Source organism: Sus scrofa, chromosome 9 (genome assembly GCF_000003025.6).
Source record: "Sus scrofa isolate TJ Tabasco breed Duroc chromosome 9, Sscrofa11.1, whole genome shotgun sequence".
In the NCBI taxonomy this organism is placed as follows: Eukaryota; Metazoa; Chordata; class Mammalia; order Artiodactyla; family Suidae; genus Sus; species Sus scrofa.
The window spans coordinates 97,444,999-97,467,075 of NC_010451.4; the positions used below are offsets into that span (position 1 = coordinate 97,444,999).

Genomic DNA, 22,077 nt, shown 5'->3' on the forward strand with positions numbered 1-22,077 from the left:
TATGTAGGATATATAAGCTCCTAACTGGTAATCAGGGAGGAAATGGAAAAGTCAAGGATAAACTCACATACCTCAAGTTATAATATATAAGGAGAATTTTGATTTATTTCATCATTTGTAACATGAATGCCATAAGCCAAAATGCTTGTTTAATTAAGATTATTTCATAACTAGATTAAATATTCTACTCTACTAAGGATGTCAGAATATACTCTAAATATAGGGTAACAAATGATCTTGGAATTTTAGCAATAGCACCAGCCAGCCATTGTGCAGCCTTTCCTCATTTAATACAGTTATTACAGGTTTTTACAGAAGACAAATGAACTGAAAGACCACTTGGCTTGGCTGACACAATTGTAAATGTATTGGAAAGTTAAATACCAAATTATTATTTATGGGAAAAGAAGATATTATCTCACACATTCAGGAAAGAGTATAGTCAGAACACCTAAAAGCTTTTCTTAAAAAAAAATAGAGCAAATAACACAAAAAGCATCCAAGATATTTTTAAATTGCCATTGTGCGTTTAGCTTAAAATAATGTTTAAGACATGAGGATGATGAGATGATTACACAGTGATTCACAACAAAATATCTTTAAAAGTCTGTATGTCCTCAGGCTGACTATGAAGTCATTAGTCAAGGTGAACAATCAAGGTAACTCTTTCTTTTCTTCCAATTCAGTGCCGAATACAAGAGAAGGACTAAATATGTTCAGAAAAGTCTTAATCCTGAGTGGAATCAAACAGTAATTTATAAAAGTATCTCCATGGAACAGGTATGCAATGATTATTTTCTATATGAGAGATTTAGGCTAATATAAAAGTAGTGGTGACAGAATTATGGAAAGATTGTGATCCATATCAATTTTGCCCTACAAACAAAAAAAATAAGTAAATAGATTCAAGAAATGTAACCAGTAAAGGGAAGTGGGTGCTGTTCAAAGATATGGTGAAAGAAAATGGGCACATTTTGACAACACAGCTAAAGTAAATAAAATAACTGAATGAAATAAGACTAGTGCAACACTTTTCTTTGATTATTTTAGAAATAAACATTTCAGTAGTCTGGGCTTCACTCTCATATTTTGAGAAAAAATATTTTCTAACTGGCTATATTATGACTTTAATAAATGATACAAAGAAAAAAAGATTCATATGCACTGAAATGAATTACCCTACCAGGCAATATTTTAGGGATCATCTCTTCTCTAAATTAAGCTTTCTAAGGATCTGGCATTGTGGAACTAAGTTGTACAGAAGAATGCATAAAGACTGGTGTAAAGGATTATCAACACAAGTAAATAACTCTAGGCAAAATTGTATCAATGTGTTTCTGAAAATCTTCATGTCATAACTTTGCATAAAGACCGGAAAATAACTTATGGCTTATAAGGATGAATTCAGAGAGAAAAGAATAAAAATAACACAAATAGAATAGGAAGAAGACAGCCATAAAAACAACTTTCAAATATCTTGTCTTTCAGAATGAGATTCTCATTTATCCTCTAGAAGATTTCTAATTTGACCATCAGGTCAAAATTGGATGTAAATTATAATCTCAGTTCTTGTAGTTTAAATAAGTTAAATTCACCTACAGAAATAAGATGATGCTGCTAATATTTTTTGGCAAGTGATTGAAACAAAAAATTATAATCCAAATACTTTATATAAATAACCTATTCATTTTTGTAACTTACTAATTGTGTATATCTAGAGTATATATAGATTCTTCTTTCTATTTTTTAAAATGGGCAGAGGTCAAATAACATGAAATAACTAAAAGTCACCTCTTTTTTTACAAAATAGTTGGGTTATCTACAAAACAGTTGACAGTTTATACATTATTCATCTATAATTTTAGGTAAAATTTAAAGTATTTTTACATTACATGGAAAGATTCAAGAATAAAAATAAATGAGTCTATTATATGATTGTAATGAAAATTTATGAAGAAAAATGAGGTTAATGACATTTTTATCTGAACTGTAGCTCAAGAAGAAAACACTGGAGGTGACAGTCTGGGATTATGATAGATTTTCTTCCAATGACTTTCTTGGTGAGGTGAGCCTATGATTTCCTTTTCTTTTTTGCTTCATTATAAACTACCACTTAAAGCTTGATGCAAAACCTATTTCTTAAGTTTGTAAAATAACCATTTCTGAATAAATTTATTTGGTGGATATAACTTATTTCCCAATTGACTCTTTGAATAGATGCATAACAACTCAAAAAATAGTTTTCACTTTACTACTTGATGTACTTTATAGTTAGTTTGCAAGATGAAATATTAATTGTTTTGATGGAAAGTTATATAATCATTCTGTGAATCCAAATTCTTATGTTAATCATCTGAGATAAATGTATTATAAAATGAGCTGGATTTTTTTCAAATGCATTTTCAGGTTATTTAATTGCTATTGCTCCCTGCATGCATGAATGATGTGATGAGACATTTTACATTCTTATTTAAATGTCCCATGAAAAATCTCAAAATATTTTAAGAAGCAAAACTAGAAGTAGGAGAAAACAATAAAAATAATTTTTATAAAACTGCAAGGAATCTAACCTAATTATGAAGTCTAGCAGGATGGTTGGAGCCTGTGGGGTTTTTTTTCATCTATCATATTCCCAAAATACATATTTTGCTTAGAGCAGAAGTATTGAATTAATACTAAAAATAAATATTCTCCAAAAATGTGTAACACCTAGAAAATCTGATGTCCTTGTGATAGAAACAGTAGAAAACTAGGTGACAATCAAGGTGACACCTTCACCTGCAGGCTCCATGTGGTATAGCATCTTGGACTAATCTTGGTCTTAGACAAGACTACTCTAGAAGGTACTATTATTTATGACTTAATGTTCTATTTTAAAAAACTGAATTATTAAACTCCTTATATATTAATTGTCCACAAAAACCTAAAGCATATTTCCATTATGCTGGTTTTCATTTTTTTTTAATCTGATCAAATTTAAGATGCCAGCTACTGTTAAAATTCCCTATTATTTATGTACTACTAAGAGAGTAAAAGTGCTGCCAATTAAACCATGACACTGATTTGTTATAATAAATTGCTGGTCATAACCCTGTTTCAAATGTGAATTAAAGTATGTTTTAAAATAGAGGGAATAAGTTAGTAATCCTTTTTCATTTTGTCCTTCTTGTAACAAATAATCAAAAACATTGCTACCCAAGTGTAAGAAGAATGTGTCCATTTAACAAAAGAAAGCTGTATTTCACAAAGAAATTGACTTGTGATTCTACCTTTTTGCATCATCTCCAAATAACTTAAATAGTCAGAGATGTTATATAGTTCAGCCTAAACATTTATAAAGCATTTAGTATGCACAAGACGTGTTCCCCAATATCATGGGTAAAGAAAAATGAGGAAGACAGCCTTATTATCTGAAAGGTTATACTGTATCTTTTGACTTATGTTCTTGAATAAAGTTCAGATCATAGAAAAAGGTAATGAATGAATTATAGCTTAATCCTTAAATTTATTTGACTTATTACACCTTTTTTTTCAGGTATTGATTGATCTATCTAGCACCTCTCACCTCGATAACACTCCTAGGTGGTATCCTCTCAAAGAACAGACTGAAAGCATTGATCATGGCAAGTCCCATTCCAGTCAAAGCAGCCAGCAGTCCCCAAAGCCATCTGTCATCAAAAGCAGAAGCCATGGTATCTTCCCTGACCCATCCAAGGGTAGGAGACATTTCAAGTAGAAAACATGTCTCTTGGTTCACTAAATATATTCTTGAATATGAATGCCTATATATTGAATATCTTTTGAAAGGTTGAATTCTCTTGAGAAATATGTAGTACAGTATCATGCAAAGACTAGTGGTTATGTAATTACTTCATGACATTGTGATCTCTATCTCTGGCTCTCTGTTTGTCAACCGGTAAAATGGAAGAGGTTGGGTTATGTGAGCTAGTGGGTCCTTTTCAGCTCTCAAAATGATAATATGTTTTTATAAAATGCATTGGGATACTTCATAAAGAAAACATAAAAATCCTCAATATTTCATTGATTAGGCATCATCATCATTACCAATTATGCATATTTCCTCTGATTGCTTCAACCCCTATTGTTTCCATAGGTATGTTCTTACTCATAAATTGTACAAGTAACAACATATGGACATACACAGTTTTGCATCCTGCTTTTTATTTGTATCAAAAACATTTTCCCCATATCATCAAAACAAGTAGTACGCTGAAAATTACTTAAACCATTTCTAAATATTGGATTTGAACTAGTTCTATGATTTTTTAATTATTGTTGTTATTTTAATTGCCATGTCATACATTGAGTTTGGCAATATGCACAGCATTCCCTCTTAAATGAGCTTTTCCTTTGAGAGGTTCATTAACCAATTATCGTACCACACTACATTAATCTTCATCATAAACTGAGTTACTGCCTGTACGAGATAACCATGCAGTAGTGTCTTTCCAGGATATACTGAGCTATAAATAAGTATCAAATATAAATTTTTAGATTGGACCTGAGTATTGCTTCCTTTTCGCCTCTTCTTAGGAAGTACATCAAATTAAAAAGTGGTTCTTTGCAATTTGGATCAGAAATGCAAGTGTTCTAGGAGATGAAAAATTGAGCCAGTAGGCCACTGAGTGGATATGATAAATCACTGACTACAATAAGTGCTGTAGATTACTTATGAGTTTTATAAATCAATTACAGGTTCAACTTAGCCAGGTCAACCCTGCCCTGATGAACATTCTGGAATATCTTTGGTATAAAGGCCTCTCTCTCTATCCCTACCATGGTAAATGTGTGATCTTATATATACATTCTCTAAAATCACCTGAGATGATAATAAAAACTCCTCCTGCAGCGGTAGGAGCCTCTTGTTTCTTACCTGGTCCCTACTAGAATTTGCAGAATTGCTTGGTGAAACTATAGTATATTTATTCACATGAGGCTCCTTAGAATGTATCCTTCTTCTCAATATTATCATCCTCTTCCCTTTCCTCCCCAAAATTGTCTCCCAAATGTTTAATCACATTGCCGTATGGTAAGCAGTTGCATAAATGAGCCAGAAAAGAAAGAGCATTAACATAAATTTTAGTTTCAAATTATGTAAGACCAAGCCTCCGGAATACCAGAGCAACTTTAACTCACATTTTACCCTTTTGTGACCAGACATGCAGGTTCCCACCATTGAGAAATCCCATAGTAGTCCCGGAAGCTCGAAATCCTCATCCGAAGGCCATCTCCGCTCTCACGGACCATCTCGCAGTCAAAGCAAAACCAGCGTCACTCAGACCCACCTGGAAGATGCGGGGGCTGCTATAGCCGCTGCGGAAGCCGCTGTGCAACAACTCCGCCTTCAACCAAGTAAAAGACGCAAATAAATTCCTCAGCATGGCAGCTTAATGTTCATCTGTTGCCTTTCTTTCCTGCTGTCCTTCCCCATTTGCTTTATTTTTGGCATACTCTGCTCACCCTCTTCTCTGTCCTTTTGTCTGTGTAAGAACAGTATCAGTACATAAATATGCTCTTTCTTATTTAGATTTTTTCTTTTTTTTTTCTTTTTTTTTTTTTTACTTTACATAGACCAATATAAAACTGGCTGTTTCTCCTTTGTCTCTACCATCCATCCAACCTGGCTCATAGTATTTGGTAGCTGTGTCTGTGATGTTTGCAGGCAAAGCAATGTTGTGTGTCCTTTTTGTGTGCACTTAAATATCCTTTAGAATACAGGAATTGTAAGCACAAGTGGCTGCCAATTTTCCAGGCATTACACCAAAAAAAAAAAAAAAAAAAGAAAGAAAGAAAAGAAAAAAAAAGCAGACACACAAGCATGTAGAGCAGATTAGTGATAAGATTTCGCCTCTGAAAACTCTCAGAAATTTTTGGCAGAAGAGTACTATGATAAACAGTCAAGTTCTAGAACTTAGGGGAAATGGAAAGACCATTTCAAGCTTAAAAATTTTAATATATTATGCATGTGAAATGATGAAGAAACTTTCTAGTTTGAAAAAAAAATCTGTGAAGAAAATCATGTTTATGATGTCCTAAAAAAAGCACATAGTAGTAATACATGTCAAAGCATATGTGATAAGACAATGTAACCTCATTAAGGAGCACAGATGGGTCCATTCTGTTGGATCATATTTTGTGTATGATACCAGAGAATTTATAGGGTTATTTTGTTTTAGAGCCATTGGAAGTCCTTTAAGAGTTAAGATAGCAATTAAAATATAACCATTCACCCATCTTAATTGCTGTAATTTCAATTTATAGAATTAGCTAAGAACTTAGTAAGTACAGAAACTAAAATTGTAGGGGCACTCTTCCTCCCAAGAAGCATTAATCAAACGATGGAGATATATGAATTTTCTCCCCATCTCCCAAAGTCATTCATTCCAAAGAAACAGCCAGTTTTAACCCCCTTTAGTGCTGTGCATGTGGTGTCATTTTGGCATTTGAAAACACAACTTCTTTCAGTAGAGCAAAAGATCACTTCTGTTTGCATGAATAACATTCAAGCTGATTCCATCTGAGGATACATACTCTGGGTTTCCATTTCACCCACACTGCCACAGCAGCACATAAAAGCGGTCAGTCTAATCATGCCAGGAAGCAGCACAGACACAGCATAGCAGGAGTCCTCCCTATTCAAAGAACTCAGTCTGATAATCTGCCTCCACCAGCCAATGGCAACCAAGACCAAAGCCAGCTAGCCCTCAGGAAGGTGATGTCCGATGGACCAGTCAAGCCAGAAGGAGGTGAGCAGAAAGGCACTATTGAAAGCACACAGCAAGAACATTCCCCCCAATTTAAAGTCCTCATCCTTTAATTTTCAGATTGTCTGATAAAGTATGTTTATCCACTTTTTAATGTGCTTTTGTGAGCATGGCATTTCAGGATTTCATCATCACCATGTAAGTCCCAAGATCGGTCTCATAATCTATCGACTACAGTGATTTGTATTTTTCTATGCACTGGGCATCTTTTGACTTTTGTTGGGAAATAGATTAACAGTATTCATATTGCAGAATGGAATGCATGCTACTAACCTAATCTGTTCAAGCATGACTATAAATATGTTGCATTGTGATAAAAGTTTAAACTGCTCACAATCAAGTTAGCATACCAGTTGGAATGTAGATCAGTTTTTTGTCGAATATTACTTCAAGTGTAACTTTTTAAAAATTCAGTGGATTTTGGAAATTCTTAGAGGAAAGTAAAGGAAAAAAATTGTTAATGCACTCATTCACCTTTACATGGTGAAAGTTCTCTCTTGATCCTACAAACACATTTTCCACTCATGTTTCCGTAGTTGTCAAGTGTATCAGATGTGTTGGGCATGTGAATATCAAAGTGCCTGTGTAATAAATAAAGTATCTTTATTTCATTCATAAACTACCGGGTTCTGAGCCATTGTTATATGACGCAGCTTAAAATGAGTGTGTCAGTTTTTGCTTTCTCATTTGATTCCTTGCAATAGAGAATGTAGAGTTACTGCTTCATTGCTAGGGAGAGCTGTAATGATAGAACATTGGGTTGCAGGACAGAGTTTAGTGTTGGAAACATCATGAGATAGGTGGGAAATCATTACCAGATGAAAGCACCAGAGCTTGCATAAACATGTGAATAAATAATGGGGTTTGGGCTACGCCAGGCGATGCTTCCATTCTCCCTTTCTCTCACATCTAGTATATTTCACAATCTTCTCAGGTTCCTGGATAGAGGAAGATGAATCCTACAAGCCTTGCTCTGGACAAGACTTGCTTCTGTAGCTTTGTTCAGAAAGGAAAGCAAGTTACTATCTGTCCCTATGACCTGACCTCAACATTTGTAGAGTTTTCCCCAAGAAAGTGTGCCACTCCTTGCCAGAGAAAGGTATCAAACCAGAGTGGTTATAAAATCATTTTGTTCTAATTCAGAAACATTTATCAAGGAAAGGTTTAAAAAGTGAGATAGCAGTATTTGCCCCCTGAAGTCCCTCTCAGCCTTAAAACACTTGATTTTATGATTCTGTACTTTCCACACAACTAAAATTAAGCCTTGTGCTTTTCTGTTGCATATCTCTCTATTCTCAGAAAGTTTAAAAATTTAATGTGTTCTTGCCCCAACTAATGAGATATTTAGGAGCAATGGAAGATGTATGTGGCTGTACCGAGGGCATACCACTGTGATATTTCTGAAACAAACAGGTAATTAAGGAAACAACTTCAATATGAAGATAATTTGGAATATGTATTGACTCAGCCCAGTATATAGATTGTCACCAAAGCACAGGTACCCTTTTCTAGTTAGCCTTACTAGTACTTTCCAAGGATACTTGGTATTCTGCCTCTCACCTTTTCATCCATCAAATAAGTTCAGTTGATTTCTTAATGTTATTCATTTTCTTACTTTAAATGTTCCATAATTGCAAATGTCACAGCAGTCAAATGCTCCCCTATTTCACTCCATTTTTTAATTATCATGGTGTAAGTATTACTATATGATACTTTGAGTTTTTTTCTAGGTGTGGGTCTTAAAATTTGCAGCAAAATGTTTTTTAATTCCCTTTCTTTGAATACTACTCTAGTGGATATGCTTTTCTTTGAATACTACTCTAGTGGATATGCTCATACATTTAGAATAGTTCTTCACATTGTGAAAAGTGTTTCATCACCCATTTTCTCATTTTATCACACCTAATGCATGAGGAATTCATTGCAGATATTCCATTTTCTGAGTGAGCTATCAGGGTTAGAGGACTAGCAGGCTGATTAAGGACACATACTAGAAATTGTTAGAATCGATAGTATAACCCTTGTCTTACTGTGCCTGAGCCTTTGCTTTTTAAAAACATTGGCTCCTTTGAAATCAAACCCTCCAGATTTCAGAAAAACAATCGTCATTTGTTTATTTGCTATTTACATGCAAGTCCTTATAAATGAGTAGAGGTTGCTAGAAATGATGGTGGGGTACAATTTAGACATGCCTTACCTACTTCATCCTCTTTTCTGAAGGTTGATAATTAAGCTGCCACAAACCAAGGAAGCAAAACCTTCTCACTGCACAAGCCCAGTGTGGCAGTGGGCAGGCTCTGCAGAGGAGCCTATGTGTACATCTGTAGTCATTTCTATCAAGGGGGAGGAAGCTGTCCCTAAAGAGCTTTTTGTATATTTCTTTGTGAGCGTCTCAGCAGATTTCTGCTTGCAATAGCATAAAATATGGGTCAAGCAAGAATTATGGAGTGAGCCAGAAGGAACTTTTCCTCTCCCTCCGGGGTTTAGTTGAATGCTAGGAAACCTGAAGGGAAGGATTAGACAGATTGTGCCAGATCATCCTGATAACTAAACTCTCTGCTTCTATCTAGAAATTCCTGGAAATGTTGTTTTCCTAGCCATTTAGTTTGGTTGAAAACAAGCCTGCCCATTTTAGAAGGCAACACAGCCAGGGAAGAGAACTTTAAAAATAGATTGTTTTTAAAGACCATACCAAAATTGAAACAAATTCATCTATTCTTAAAACCTTGAAAATTAATTTAGTTGATATTGAAGATTTACATTTTAGGGGCATTTTGAAATGCCTGAGCTATTTTTGTTTGATGCTAAGACTTTAGGTGAGTTTGAAGTTTAGAAACACTCTTACAGGATGGGCAGAAATATCCCTCCATTGTGGGTAATAAGATCTGTTGGGACAGCTTGGAGAGTTAGCTGAGAAGATGAATCGGTGACCAAGGTTCGTGAGCAAACTATGATCGAGGGCCCCATATTGTGGCCGAATTGTAGGAGAAAAGCCTGAAGCTACTCCCATAGACCACTGCTGGAAACTCCATTTTCAATAAGGCTCATATGCAGCCCACACCTGTCAAAGAAGATTTTGATGTCCATGTTGCCGAGGTGAACTCTTACTAAAGCATCTCTCTGTGTAAGCTGCTCTCTTGAGCAAGTGGTAGTGGGTGGCTGGGTTGGGAAGGTGGGGCGGGGGCGCTGGGAGTGGAGGGAACTGTTGGTTACAAAGGCGGAAGCAGATCAGAATAATCCCATTCTCTTCTAACTGGAAGTAAATGGGTCACTTTGGGGCAGAAGGAGTTTAGCATTCTCTGTTTCTGGAAAGGAGAGAGTTCCCAAGAGCAGTAAAGGAGAAATCAGAATGAGTTCATCTGGAGTTGAAGTCTTGGGTAATGTATGCAGGAGGTTAATAAAAACGGATTTTACATCCCTCATTCCAGTGTGTGTGTGCAAAAAAAAAAAAAAAAAAAAAAAGTGGGGGAGGAAAATCCTAAAACATTAAATTTTGGATAGTTTAAATTAAAAAGAAAACTGAAATTATAATAATGTGAACACAGTGACTTTCCAACAAAAATCTAAGAGAATCAAATTGGATTTCAGCTTTCAAAATTTTATGCCTTTTTCTCTGATGGCAAGGGTTTTCTTTCCTTGTTGTCTGTAAAAATCAAAATGCTCTTCTAATGTCTTGGTTTTTCTTAGAATGGTTGACTATGCCTTTTCAAATCTTTCTGTAGTCATTCAACATTCATTGCCAGAAACACCTCTGCTTCCTGTACACATTCACAGACAGTAAATAGATAGCTCTGACCCTGTGACACAGTCTATTTTTATGGGAACTTCATTCTCAAAGGTGAATTCACTGATCCACCATCACTGGGTACTTTTGTTCTTTTTTAGTAGAAGCCACGGGGATACCAAACCATCCACATAAAGTATTTCTGGTTCATTCTGGCAGCTTACATGTTCATTTCATCTGACATAAATAGCAACTGGCCCATCTCAGTAGGAAACTTGGCTTGGGTATTGGTCTACCTTAGTCATATGATTTAACTGTGCACCTATGATTGAGTGGGACTATTAATATGTGATCTGAGAAGAGAAAGCCCAAATTTTTACCATGCCACATCCCTTAAATGCTATTTATGACATGTCTTTAACAAAGTGAAACTTTTTAAAATGCAAATTATTTTTCTTTGGGTTTGAGCAACTGTATTTTCAGAAAGTTAATTTACCAAATTGCCAGCAGAGAGCAGGACCCTGAGGAAATGTGACAGGCAAGTAAATGCTGATGGAGGAAAGAAATGAAAAGCATGGCACATGAGAAGGCTGATGAGGATACAGTGCGGGACCAGGGACAGAGGGTACAATCTGAGCTTGGAGCTGGGAGGATTATCACCTGGGTAGGAGGAATCCTGGAACCGGGGGGCGGGGCGGGAGCGGGGGGATGCTGCCTGAGGAGAGGTGGGGGGATGCCAAAGGAACTGTGAGCTACTTAGCAGTATTGCCTAAATCCTGACAGCTATTCAGGAATTACTTGATTTTTAACTACATTTCATCCAAACGTGTTACATTATGTAAAATCATGGTGTCCCATCCATTCTCTGTTGTGCAAGATAAACTCTGTGTGGGGGAGGGGAACATATGGGGATGGGATAGGATGAAAAGAATCTTTATGTGTAATGAGCCTGACTGTGAAAAATAGCCTTTTATATTTTATCACTTTGTAGAGTGTGTAAATGTATATTTTAATCATTGAGGTGCCAAACAGAAAAACACTTTTTCATTTTAAATGAAAACATATCAGAAATATTTTAATTGGGTTATTTTTTTAGATGCATATATAGGAACAATGTAAATATAACCATAGCTTTATACCTCAGTGTGTTTTAAAATACTGAAAGATAAAAACTAATTGATGACTTGAACAGAAACTAATCAAAATAGTATTATAAATCAAAGAAGAATAGACTTTTTATTTTTTTAAGAACAGATAAATTTTTAAGAAGAAAACACTTGATGTAAATCAGGAGGATAAGTCTCTATTTTTAAACATAAGAAAGCCAATGAAATAAAATTTCTGTTACACTTGTCCTTATAAGAACACAGAGGAGTTCCCACTGTGGTGCAGTGGAGCTAAGAACCTGACTGCAGCAGCTCAGTTTGCTGCAGAGATGTTTCTATCCTCATCCAGTGCAATGGGTTAAAGAATCCAGCATTGCTGCAGCTTCAGTTTGGATTCAATCCCTGGCCCTGGAACTTTCACATGCCCTGGGTATGATCATTATTAAACACACACACACACACACATACACACACAAGCAAAATCTACTTTTATTTTAAGTGCTATGAGTCACATTATATTTTTTTCAGAGCTCTTATTTTTATTTAAAAGGTCTTTATTGAAGTATAGTTAATTTACAATGTTAGTTTCTGGTGTGCAGAAAAGTCAGTCAGTTATACATATAGGTCATATATTTTTATCTGACTCTACGTGAATGAGATTGGAATCTCTATATAGAAAGATAGCAAATGAACTTTTTTTATTCTACACAATTCAAATTTCTATGTAGACTTATATAGTTTTGGTTTGTTGTAAGGCATTGCTACTAACATTTCTTAAAGTAAATAACCATTTTGGCTCTACCAACTATTAACCTACAAGAAAATTGAAAAGACTTTATGTTGAAAAAACCCATTTTGAAGAAGAATTTGCATTATTTTATGCCTGCCAAATTTCATTATTTAGTCTGGGTTCTGTGTAATATAAAGTAGGCTTTTTTAAGCAAAAATAAAACAAGGCAAATTTTTATGATAGATAAATTTAACTCATACCTTATATTTCTAGAGTTGTAAAGTTCTAGGTGAAACACGTTCTGCAGAAGATTAAAGAAATTAAAAGGATGATCACACCAGTATTAGTCAATCTTTTCAAGTAAGGTATTAAAATAACTTGGGGTTTTTGCATAAAAAAATAAAAGGCGCCATAGAATGACTGTCATACTGGCTTAAGGTGATTGTCAAAAAAAAAAAATCTGGTGCTAATTTTTTTTCCTCCTTTTCACAGTTAGTACTTCATTTGCGTCACTGTAGATCTAGAACAGTAATTTTCAACGTGTGTCCATTGATCCCTGGGGGTCCCAGAGACCCTTTTAGGGCTCTGCAAGGCTGAATAATTCTTAAGAATATTAAGATGTTATTTTTCTTTTTCATTCTCATTCTTAAGTATGCAGTGAACTTTTCCTGCCTTTCCATGAGGTGTCATAACATCATTGCTTTGATGGCTAAAGGAATACGTATTTGTCAACTGTTTATGTTAAATTTTCCTTTTTTTGAATATGGCAAATATTGATAGCTGTAACTGACATAAAACAAAGTTATTTATATGAGGAATTCAATAATTTTTAAGCATATTAAAAAGATCTTCAGACCAAAATATTTAAGAGCCACTGATCTATACTTAGGCACAATCATATTTTTTCCAAAGGCCAAGGACCCTGGATAATGAGAGCTTTATTCCAAGATATAATTATATTTGCCTCTAAATTTTCTATGCCTGATATCTCTTATATTGCATTTCAGAACTCCTTTCCTTTCTCATCTAATGTTAATGTATAATTTAGGACTGAAAAATGACAATTTTTCATTTTATATTCTTATTTTAAATATTTTATTGGCATGATATAGATTAAATTACAATTATATGTCCTTATTCATTTCTCATTATTGACTCTCAAGTTTGACTGGAAAGTTGACTATCAATTTTAATCAAGCTATTCCTAGCCTAAGGTGGGAGGGAGTATTATAAAGATAGAATGCATTTGTGTCCTTTTTTGATGATAAAATATATTGGAGAAACAACTATTTATAAATTGTTTCTTTTACTTCTTTTATCTATATTACTGGTCCTATACATGGCAAATCAGTGGTTGGCATAAACAACAATAGAAACACCGGAGATCATCACTTTGATTCAAAATTAATGAAAAGTTTCTTACCGCTTACCTAATCCTTGAGCCTTAATTTTTAAGTGTATAATTAATTATATTTTTAAATAATTAAAGCTGAAAATGGAATTCTGAAAATATTTATTGCTTATAGAAAGTATTATCTGAATTACCCATATTAGTTGCTCATCATTTAGTCACATTTATATACTTATTGTTTGCTTTTTTGAGTGATTGTTATGTTCTAGAAACTCTTCAAAGTGTCTATAATACTGCAGTGAACACAATAGACAAAAATCATTGTTCCCATGAACCTCTCATCCAAGTAATATTTACTGAGTAACCAGTTAAAGATATGTGGGAAGAGGAGTTACCCTTATGGCTCAGCAATAATGAACCTGACTAATATCCATGAGGATGCGGGTTCAATCCCTGGCCCTGCTTAGTGGGTTAAGGATCTGGTATTGCCACAAGCTACAGTGTAGGTCGCAGATGAGGCTCTTGGATCTGGCATTGCTGTGGCTGTGGCCAGCAGCCCATTCGACCCCTAGCCTGGAATTTCCATATGCCTCAGGTGTGGTCCTAAAAAGAAAAGGGAAAAAAAAAATATGTGGGGAGCTCCCGCTGTGGCTCAGCTGTTAACAAATCTGACTAGCATCCATGAAGATGAAGGTTCAGTACCTGGTCTTTCTTAGTGGGTTAAGGATCCAGCAGTGCCATAGGTTGTGGTGTAGGTCACAGACGTGGCTCAGATCCTGCATTGCTATGGCTGGTGATGCGACCCCTAGCCTGGGAACCTCCATATGCTGCAGGTGTGGCCCTAAAAAAGAAAAAAAAAAGGGGGATATGTGGAAAAAATAATGAAGAATGACAGAAGCATGAGTTTTGTCTGCCTTCAACTGAAATTGAAAAATTGCAGTTAGTCATTGACTTAAGTTTATATGCAACCAAATATCAACATGTTCAGAAATACCTAAAAATAGAATTAATTATATTTTATTCATTCTGGTCTGATTCTCTCTCAGAATATTTACAATCCACCAGGTTAAAACCAACTGTAAGAGAAGAGAAAATATTTGAACATTATTTGGAAAGTATTGATTATGATTTGGATAAGATAGAAATATTAATGAAATAAGCTCGAGAAGTTAGTTTCCATGGGACTGAATATGTGTTTATCAAATAATTATGCAAACTCCTCTTTACTTTATGGCTATTGACTACATTTGAATGATATGAAAGATAATACTCAGTGTTTGTTGCAGCATTAGCCATATAAATCCGTATGCTATTTTTAATTTGTATTTGTTTACATTGGAAATGTATTTCCTTTGGGCAGCATTTTTATATAAATCAAACTATTTGGATTCCATTTAAAGAACAACATCCTAGTTATATAAGTATTCATAAAGTAGGTTATCAGTTCAGGATTATGTAAGAACATTTTTCAAAACTGACTCTTTGTGTAATTACTTTCCACTCAAACAATCCTGCCTGTTTTGCAAGCAAACAGCAAGTGAGAAAATATTTGTTCAAAGGAGAATGAAATAAATATTGAAAAATTAAGGATTCCCCTTAAAAAATTGATGTTGATTATGAATTTTTCCTCCAAAAAATATGATTCTCCTTATATCAATCTTTTAAAGATAAAGATTTTATTTATGTTATTTAAAGATAAATATCTTAATTGTGTTAGCATTTTTATCACAAAACCAAAGCCTGCTGCTTGATAAATTCTTTTTTTCTATGTATCAGATTATGTGTATTTTTTAAATTTTGTTGGAGTATAGTTTTATTTATAATGTTCTGTTAGTTTCAGGTATATAACAAAATGATTCAGTTATACATATACATATGTCCATTCTTTCTCAGATTCTTTTTCCATATAGCTTATTACAGAATATTGAGTAGAGTTCCCTGTGCTATACAGTAGGTCCTTGTTGGTTATCTATTTTATATAGTAGTGTGTATGTGTTAATTCCAAACTTGTAATTTATCTCTTTTCCCCACCCACTTTTCCCCCTTGGTAATCATAAGTTTGTTACTGAAATTTGTAAGTTCATTTGTGTCATTTTTAATTAGATTCCACATATGCGATGATATATGTGGAATTTGTCTTTCTCTGTCTTAATTGCTTCACCTAATATGGTAATCTCTAGGTCCAACCATGTTGCCGCAAATGTGATTATTTCACTTTATATGGCTGAGTAGTATTCCATTGTGTATATCTACCACATCTCCTTAATCCATTCATTTGTTGATGGACATTTAGGTTGTTTCCATGTCTGGGCTATTGTGAATAGTGCTGTTATGAACATATGGGTGCATGTGTCTTTTTGAATTATCATTTCACCTGGATATATGTCTAGGAGTGGTATTGCTAGATCATATGGTAGTTCTATATTTAGTTATCTGAGGTACCTTCTTACTGTTTTCCATAGTGGTTGAACCAATTTACATTCCCACGAACACTGTTGGAGGGTTCCCTTTTTCCATACCCTCTCCAGCATTTGTTATTTGTGGACTTATTAATGATGGCCATTCTGGCTGGTGTGAAGTGGTACCTCACTGTAGTTTTGATTTGCATTTCTCTAATAATTAGTGATCTTGAGCATCTTTTCATATGCCTACTGACCATCTGTATGTCTTCTTTTGAGAAATGTCTACTTAGGTATTCGGCCCATTTTTCGATTGGGTTGTTTTTTTGTCATTGAGTTTTCTGTATATTTTGGAGAGTAATCCCTTGTTAGTTGCTTCATTTGCAAAGATTTTCTCCTATTCTGTGAGTTGTCTTTTCATTTTGTTTATGGTTTCCTTTTCGTGAAATAGCTTTTAAGTTTAATTAGGTCCCATTTGTCTATTTTCGTTTTTATTTTCATTATCCTAGGAGGTGACTCAAAAAAGACATTGCTGCAATTTATGTCAAGGGGTGTTCTGCCTATTTTTCCTCTAAAGAGTTTTATAGTATCTGGCCTTTAATTTTTAATCCATTTTGAGTTCGTTTTGTGCATGGTGTTAGAGAATGTTCTAATTTCATTCCTTTACATGTAGCTGTCCAGTTTTCCCAGCACCACTTAATTAATTAATTAATTAAACTGCATTTGCATTTTTTAACACAAAACAAAAACTTGCTGCTTGAAAAATTCTTTTTTCATTCTATGCATCTGGATATAGCTGGAATTATAACCTAAATTTATTAAGTAGAAAATGAATTTACTTTCTTTAACTTAGGATAATGTCTCAAACTTTTTTCCATTATTTACAATGAAATTATGGTTTCCACTTAAACTGTGTTTAAGTGACTACTTCCAAAACAAGTCCTGAACCAAAAACATCTTTAGAGAAAGGGAGATACACTTAAAAAGCAATATTACAGCATAAATGCAAGGACAATACGGTACACTGAGCCATCACATATTATATTTATGTAAGAAAAAAAATCCTCTCTACCATGTTATTAAACTAACTTTACTCTCATTTCTAAATACCTATTGTACTGAAGGTTATATACCATTATTCTTGCTCCTTAAAGTGACCATTGATCTTATTATCTCTAAAGCTAGAATGAATGATTAGTGAGTATGTGAAACACCTGCATAATAGTGACAGCATTAGACAAAAACAGATTAAATTAATCAGTAAAATATCTTTTAAAAAAATCATTCATAAGGTCAGTGTGGATAGAGAAGGAAGGGTGTGATTCAAAGCTTCACTGTCTTTCCTGGGACATAGAAAATATTAGCATCACAGCTTCATCTCCATCTCTGAAAGAAGCTACTACATGAATAATATGGAATATCTTAAGGGAACATTTTGCATTTTATAAGGAAAAAGGACAGCACGATATTCCATTTCTCATGGTTTTTTATAACTTCCTGTTATATATATTTGCTGAGTGAGCAAATCCAGTGTTAATTTCATCCTCAGTGACCCTGAAAGTTAATATAATCACCAATAATTTGTCATTTAAGTAATATATCAGTGACATCCTTCTTTCCACTGCCCCTCCCAAAGTTTTCAAATGACTGATTTAGAAGTCAGAGTTATCTATTTTCAATACTTTTATTTGTGAAAACTTATAAATTAGGGACGTATGAACACTCCTGTAAATAGATGTATTGAAGACATCTATGACATATTTCTAGTGACTCATTTTTTAATTTTTTTCTAAATTGGATAATGAATATACTGAGACAAATTCAGAAAAAAAAATATTAAAAGTCTAAAAGTCCACCTAAGAAGAAATATCTCTTCTTAAATTAATACCATGTAATAAAAAACATAAAAATGTTATTGGACATAATTTAAGAGAAAGCCTACCACTAATGTAACAGTGGAAATTAAAATATGACATTTTCAGGTCTACATTCAAATCCAATCAACAAGTGAGATAAAACTGCAGAAATCTCTTTAGTAAAAATAACAACAAAAACAACAGCAATAATATCAGATACATTGGCACATAGAGTGAAAGGCAGAGGAGAGAAAGTAGAAAAGGTCGCTAAATTAAATACCAGCTAAATTAAAGTTAAAGCCAACTAAAGAACAAAAAGCGCATGCTATAAATACCTAAGTTCTGAAATAGCCAGGTATTTATTTCAATTCTACAATTATACTATTGGAATAAACTCAGAATTATTGATTGATTTCTCTTAATTCCAAACAGTTGATCCTAAAATTCTATTCATTTATGTCTATGAAGACAATATTAATACTGCATCAGCCAAGTATGTTGGAAAATTGCAGGCTCCCTACCTAATAAATTATTCCTGAAATATTTGAAAATGGCTTTGAGCTAGATCAGGGATATAAAACCAATGGTAGAATTCCATGGGCAGTGAGGCTTCCTCCATTCCAAGCATTGAATTCTAAAGTAGACAGAGACCTCTCAATATTCATTTGAGACAGTTCAATAGAACAGAAAAGAGGATTAGTGCTTCTTAGTTTTGATTCTCTTTCATTAGTTAGTGTGTAACCTCGAACAAGTCACTTAATCTTACCAGGGCTTAGTTTTTCTATAGGCAAAACATGGTTCTGGAATAGGTTATCTTTAGCATCTTTACCAGCTCTTAACATGATTGCACAATTACAAATCCTCGCAGTTCTGATGAGATTTTGAGCATAGTGCTGCCATCATGTGGTAAGTAAGGTGATAGTTCTGCATTTTTAAGTATGTTATGTATAGAAGAGGGGAAAAACCAACAGAGCAAACTAATTGAAGACAGATGTGCAGCCAAAGAGACACTACCAGGTTTAATTAAGGTTAGCCACAGTGGAGTAATAAAACAAAATGATGTCTAACCATCTAGCAGCCGCAGAAAATGAAGAGGTCAAAGAATAATTTAAAACAGATTGAGTTGCCTCACAGAAGATAAAATTCATTTACCTGAAATGTCCTCCTCAATAATTGAGTCACAAAATGATTCAAAACTCTAGCATTTATTCTTCTAGTGTAGAGGGACCCTCTTTATAGGAATGAATTATTCCATCATATATTTATGTGATACATTATTATTTTTTTTTTAGTTGGTACTGGACGGTACAAATAAAAATTCAAAAAGAAAGTAGGTCCCCAAATGTAACTCATTAATAAAATAGCTCCAAAAGTGTTTTTCAATATTAAATTTAAATTCCAATGTAAAATAAATATTTTCATATGTAATACACAAGTGCATAATTCATGATTTCTAAAATTCTGATTTTAAAGAATTGGGAGAATAAAGCAGAGGTAGAATATTTTTAAATTGTTAATTTTGAAATCATAAGATTATATGTCATATTAGTTTTAATGTTTTAAAATGTTATTTTCTACAGGAATATAGAGAGACTTTATACTGAAATATAAATCAGAGCTCACTTCCTGTCTGAACACAAAGAGATGCAGTGACCAAGTACTGGTATCTGTATTAGCACCCTCTAGTGGCTACCATGGAAAGTAACCATACATATTATGTTGTCACTTTAAATTAAATATATATGTAATATTTTTGGTCTATCATAAATGTTTTTAATTTCACTTTGTTCTTCCATATTTCTTGTATTATCATTAAGTATTTCTTCCAATCAAACCTGTTTGAGGGGAATTGGGATAACAAAACATCTGGCTGAGTGATCACATTTTTCTATACAGTTTTAAGTTGAATCTCTGATTTTAAAACCTACTAAAAAATGAATTACCCATAGTTTTATTGACAAAGAACATTAGGTAAAATAATCCTATACTGTGGTGTTTTGGGTGAGATATTTATGATTTGCATAAAACACAGAACTGGATAAAATAGTGAAAAACCTACTAAATCACTCAGCCATTTTAAGTTGTTTGGTTAAATGAAAGAATTATTAATATATTATAAATTATCATTATTATCACTTTTACTATCAATTCATTTAATAATGCTTCAGTGTAGTTCCAGGATTAAGCTTTTGAGAAGGCTACCATAGAGCAAACACAGGTTCTACTTCCTACAACCACATGAATATAACAATTACAATTAAAGGACAAAAATAGCAATTTCCATAAAAGATATAAAAATAATATGTAATGAGAGTATAGATGTAGGAGAATCCACTTCTGGTTGTGAAGACGAGGAAAATATATGAAGCAGGTACTATCTAAACTAAGCCTTTCCAGATGAGTATAATATGAGAAAGTGACAGAGTCGGAGGAGGGTATAACAAAATTGGAAAGAATGGGCTTGGCTAGAGCTCAGGGGAAAAACAGCCAAGCCACAGGGATCCAGAGGGAATGGTCTGAATGGGCTTCAGTGACGTTTATACAAAGGAAAATTATGGAAGGTACGTGTGGAAAGGAGCAGACATTAAAGGACTTTGAGAAGCAAACTGAAGAATTTGACTGAAATCATGAGATGTCTTGAAATTATGTGCAATCTAGTCTCTAATAATGTTCTAAAAGCACTATTTGTTAAAAAGTTTTCACAAATACAGGTTTAGTTCAGTTTAATAGAATTGGTTTTTTATGTGAAGGCTGATTTGATGAAAGGAAATTTATAAATATGCATGTTGTTTCAAGTATTTGAAAAAAAAGAAATATTAAAATATTTGAATTCTTAGAATCAGCCTATCAAAACCTCTTCATCTTTGTATTTTTCATTTCGGGATCTTATGCCATGTAGATATAGCCCTCTAGAGGGAAGGTCTTTTTTGCATTTTAATTGAATTCATTTTCAGAAACTAACCAAATATCAGGCTATCTCTGCCCTAATACCACGTTAAGAATAAACAATTCAGTCGTGTGCCAGATGTTTTATTAAGATAATGACAAACATCTAGATTCATTTGAGTTATTCACCTAGCCACACAAAATATCTTTAGACTCAACCTTACATGTCACTTTGTTTTGCAAGGATGTTAAGGTAAACTTAGACCTACTCCAAAATATGCATATGTTCCCTCTATTTAGTTTTCTTTCTTTTAATATTTCTTATAAAGTACTATTTGTTTGCATTTAAAATACTGACACTTGCTCAGGCTTGCCAAATGAGATTTCTGTTCACCTAGACAAAATACAAAAAAACTCTTTCCTTATCTAGCTTTGTTACTTTTCTGTTATCATATTGCTTTACATTCTGTTCACATTTTTCAAATTTCCTAGAAGAGGAGTAGAACTAGAAATTGCATCAGGTAAAAAATCAAAGTTTGCAAAATAAGGGACTGGATATTTTGAAATAAGACATTTCTATAATGTAGCTACTTTGATATATTGTGATATTGCTCTGGGATAAAAATGTTTTAAATTAGTTTAGATAAATTAATTTTAGAACTAATGTCTCAAGCTTTATCTTTGAAAATAGTATATTGAGATTTTCCAGTTGATAGAATTCAATTTTATATATACTAAAACTATTAACAATATAGTTGGTTGGATTATATAATGACCATCAAAAAGTATGACAGTTTTTATTTGCTTATAATCAGTTGATTTATTATGTAGTTGTTTATACAGTTTGACTCTGACTCATTGTATGGGTGGTTATATAGTTTAAGCTACTTAATACATATTCATAATTTTATGTCATATTACCTTTACATTTTTTAACTTATCCTTTTAACAGGTCTTTAACCTCAAGATATCATCTGGGTCTCTTCTGTATAAGTCCTAGAAAATATTAAATATTTGACTTTTACTCTATTTCTGGAAATCTATTCCTATTAATTACTTGTAATTTATGGTGTCTGGCTATTTAACATGATTCATGCCTTTTTCTAACTAGCTATTCCCAATTTATAGACACCTTATATATAACTGATTAATTATCAAACATTTCTTCCTTACTTCCCTATTCTGGGGAGGGAATCCTATCATCACTGGATAGATATTATGAACATTTCCAGCAGCTTTA

General features: G+C 33.5%; 1 protein-coding gene across 1 annotated transcript in view; it reads left to right on the plus strand.

Moving 5' to 3' along the window:
• The window catches only part of PCLO (piccolo presynaptic cytomatrix protein), a 398,579-nt gene that overhangs the window by 330,496 nt on the left and 46,006 nt on the right, over nucleotides 1-22,077 (plus strand). The window contains 4 exon segments of the mRNA XM_021063484.1: nucleotides 687-780; nucleotides 1,994-2,065; nucleotides 3,536-3,716; nucleotides 5,179-5,373. Coding sequence (XP_020919143.1) covers nucleotides 687-780; nucleotides 1,994-2,065; nucleotides 3,536-3,716; nucleotides 5,179-5,373 — 542 coding nt within the window.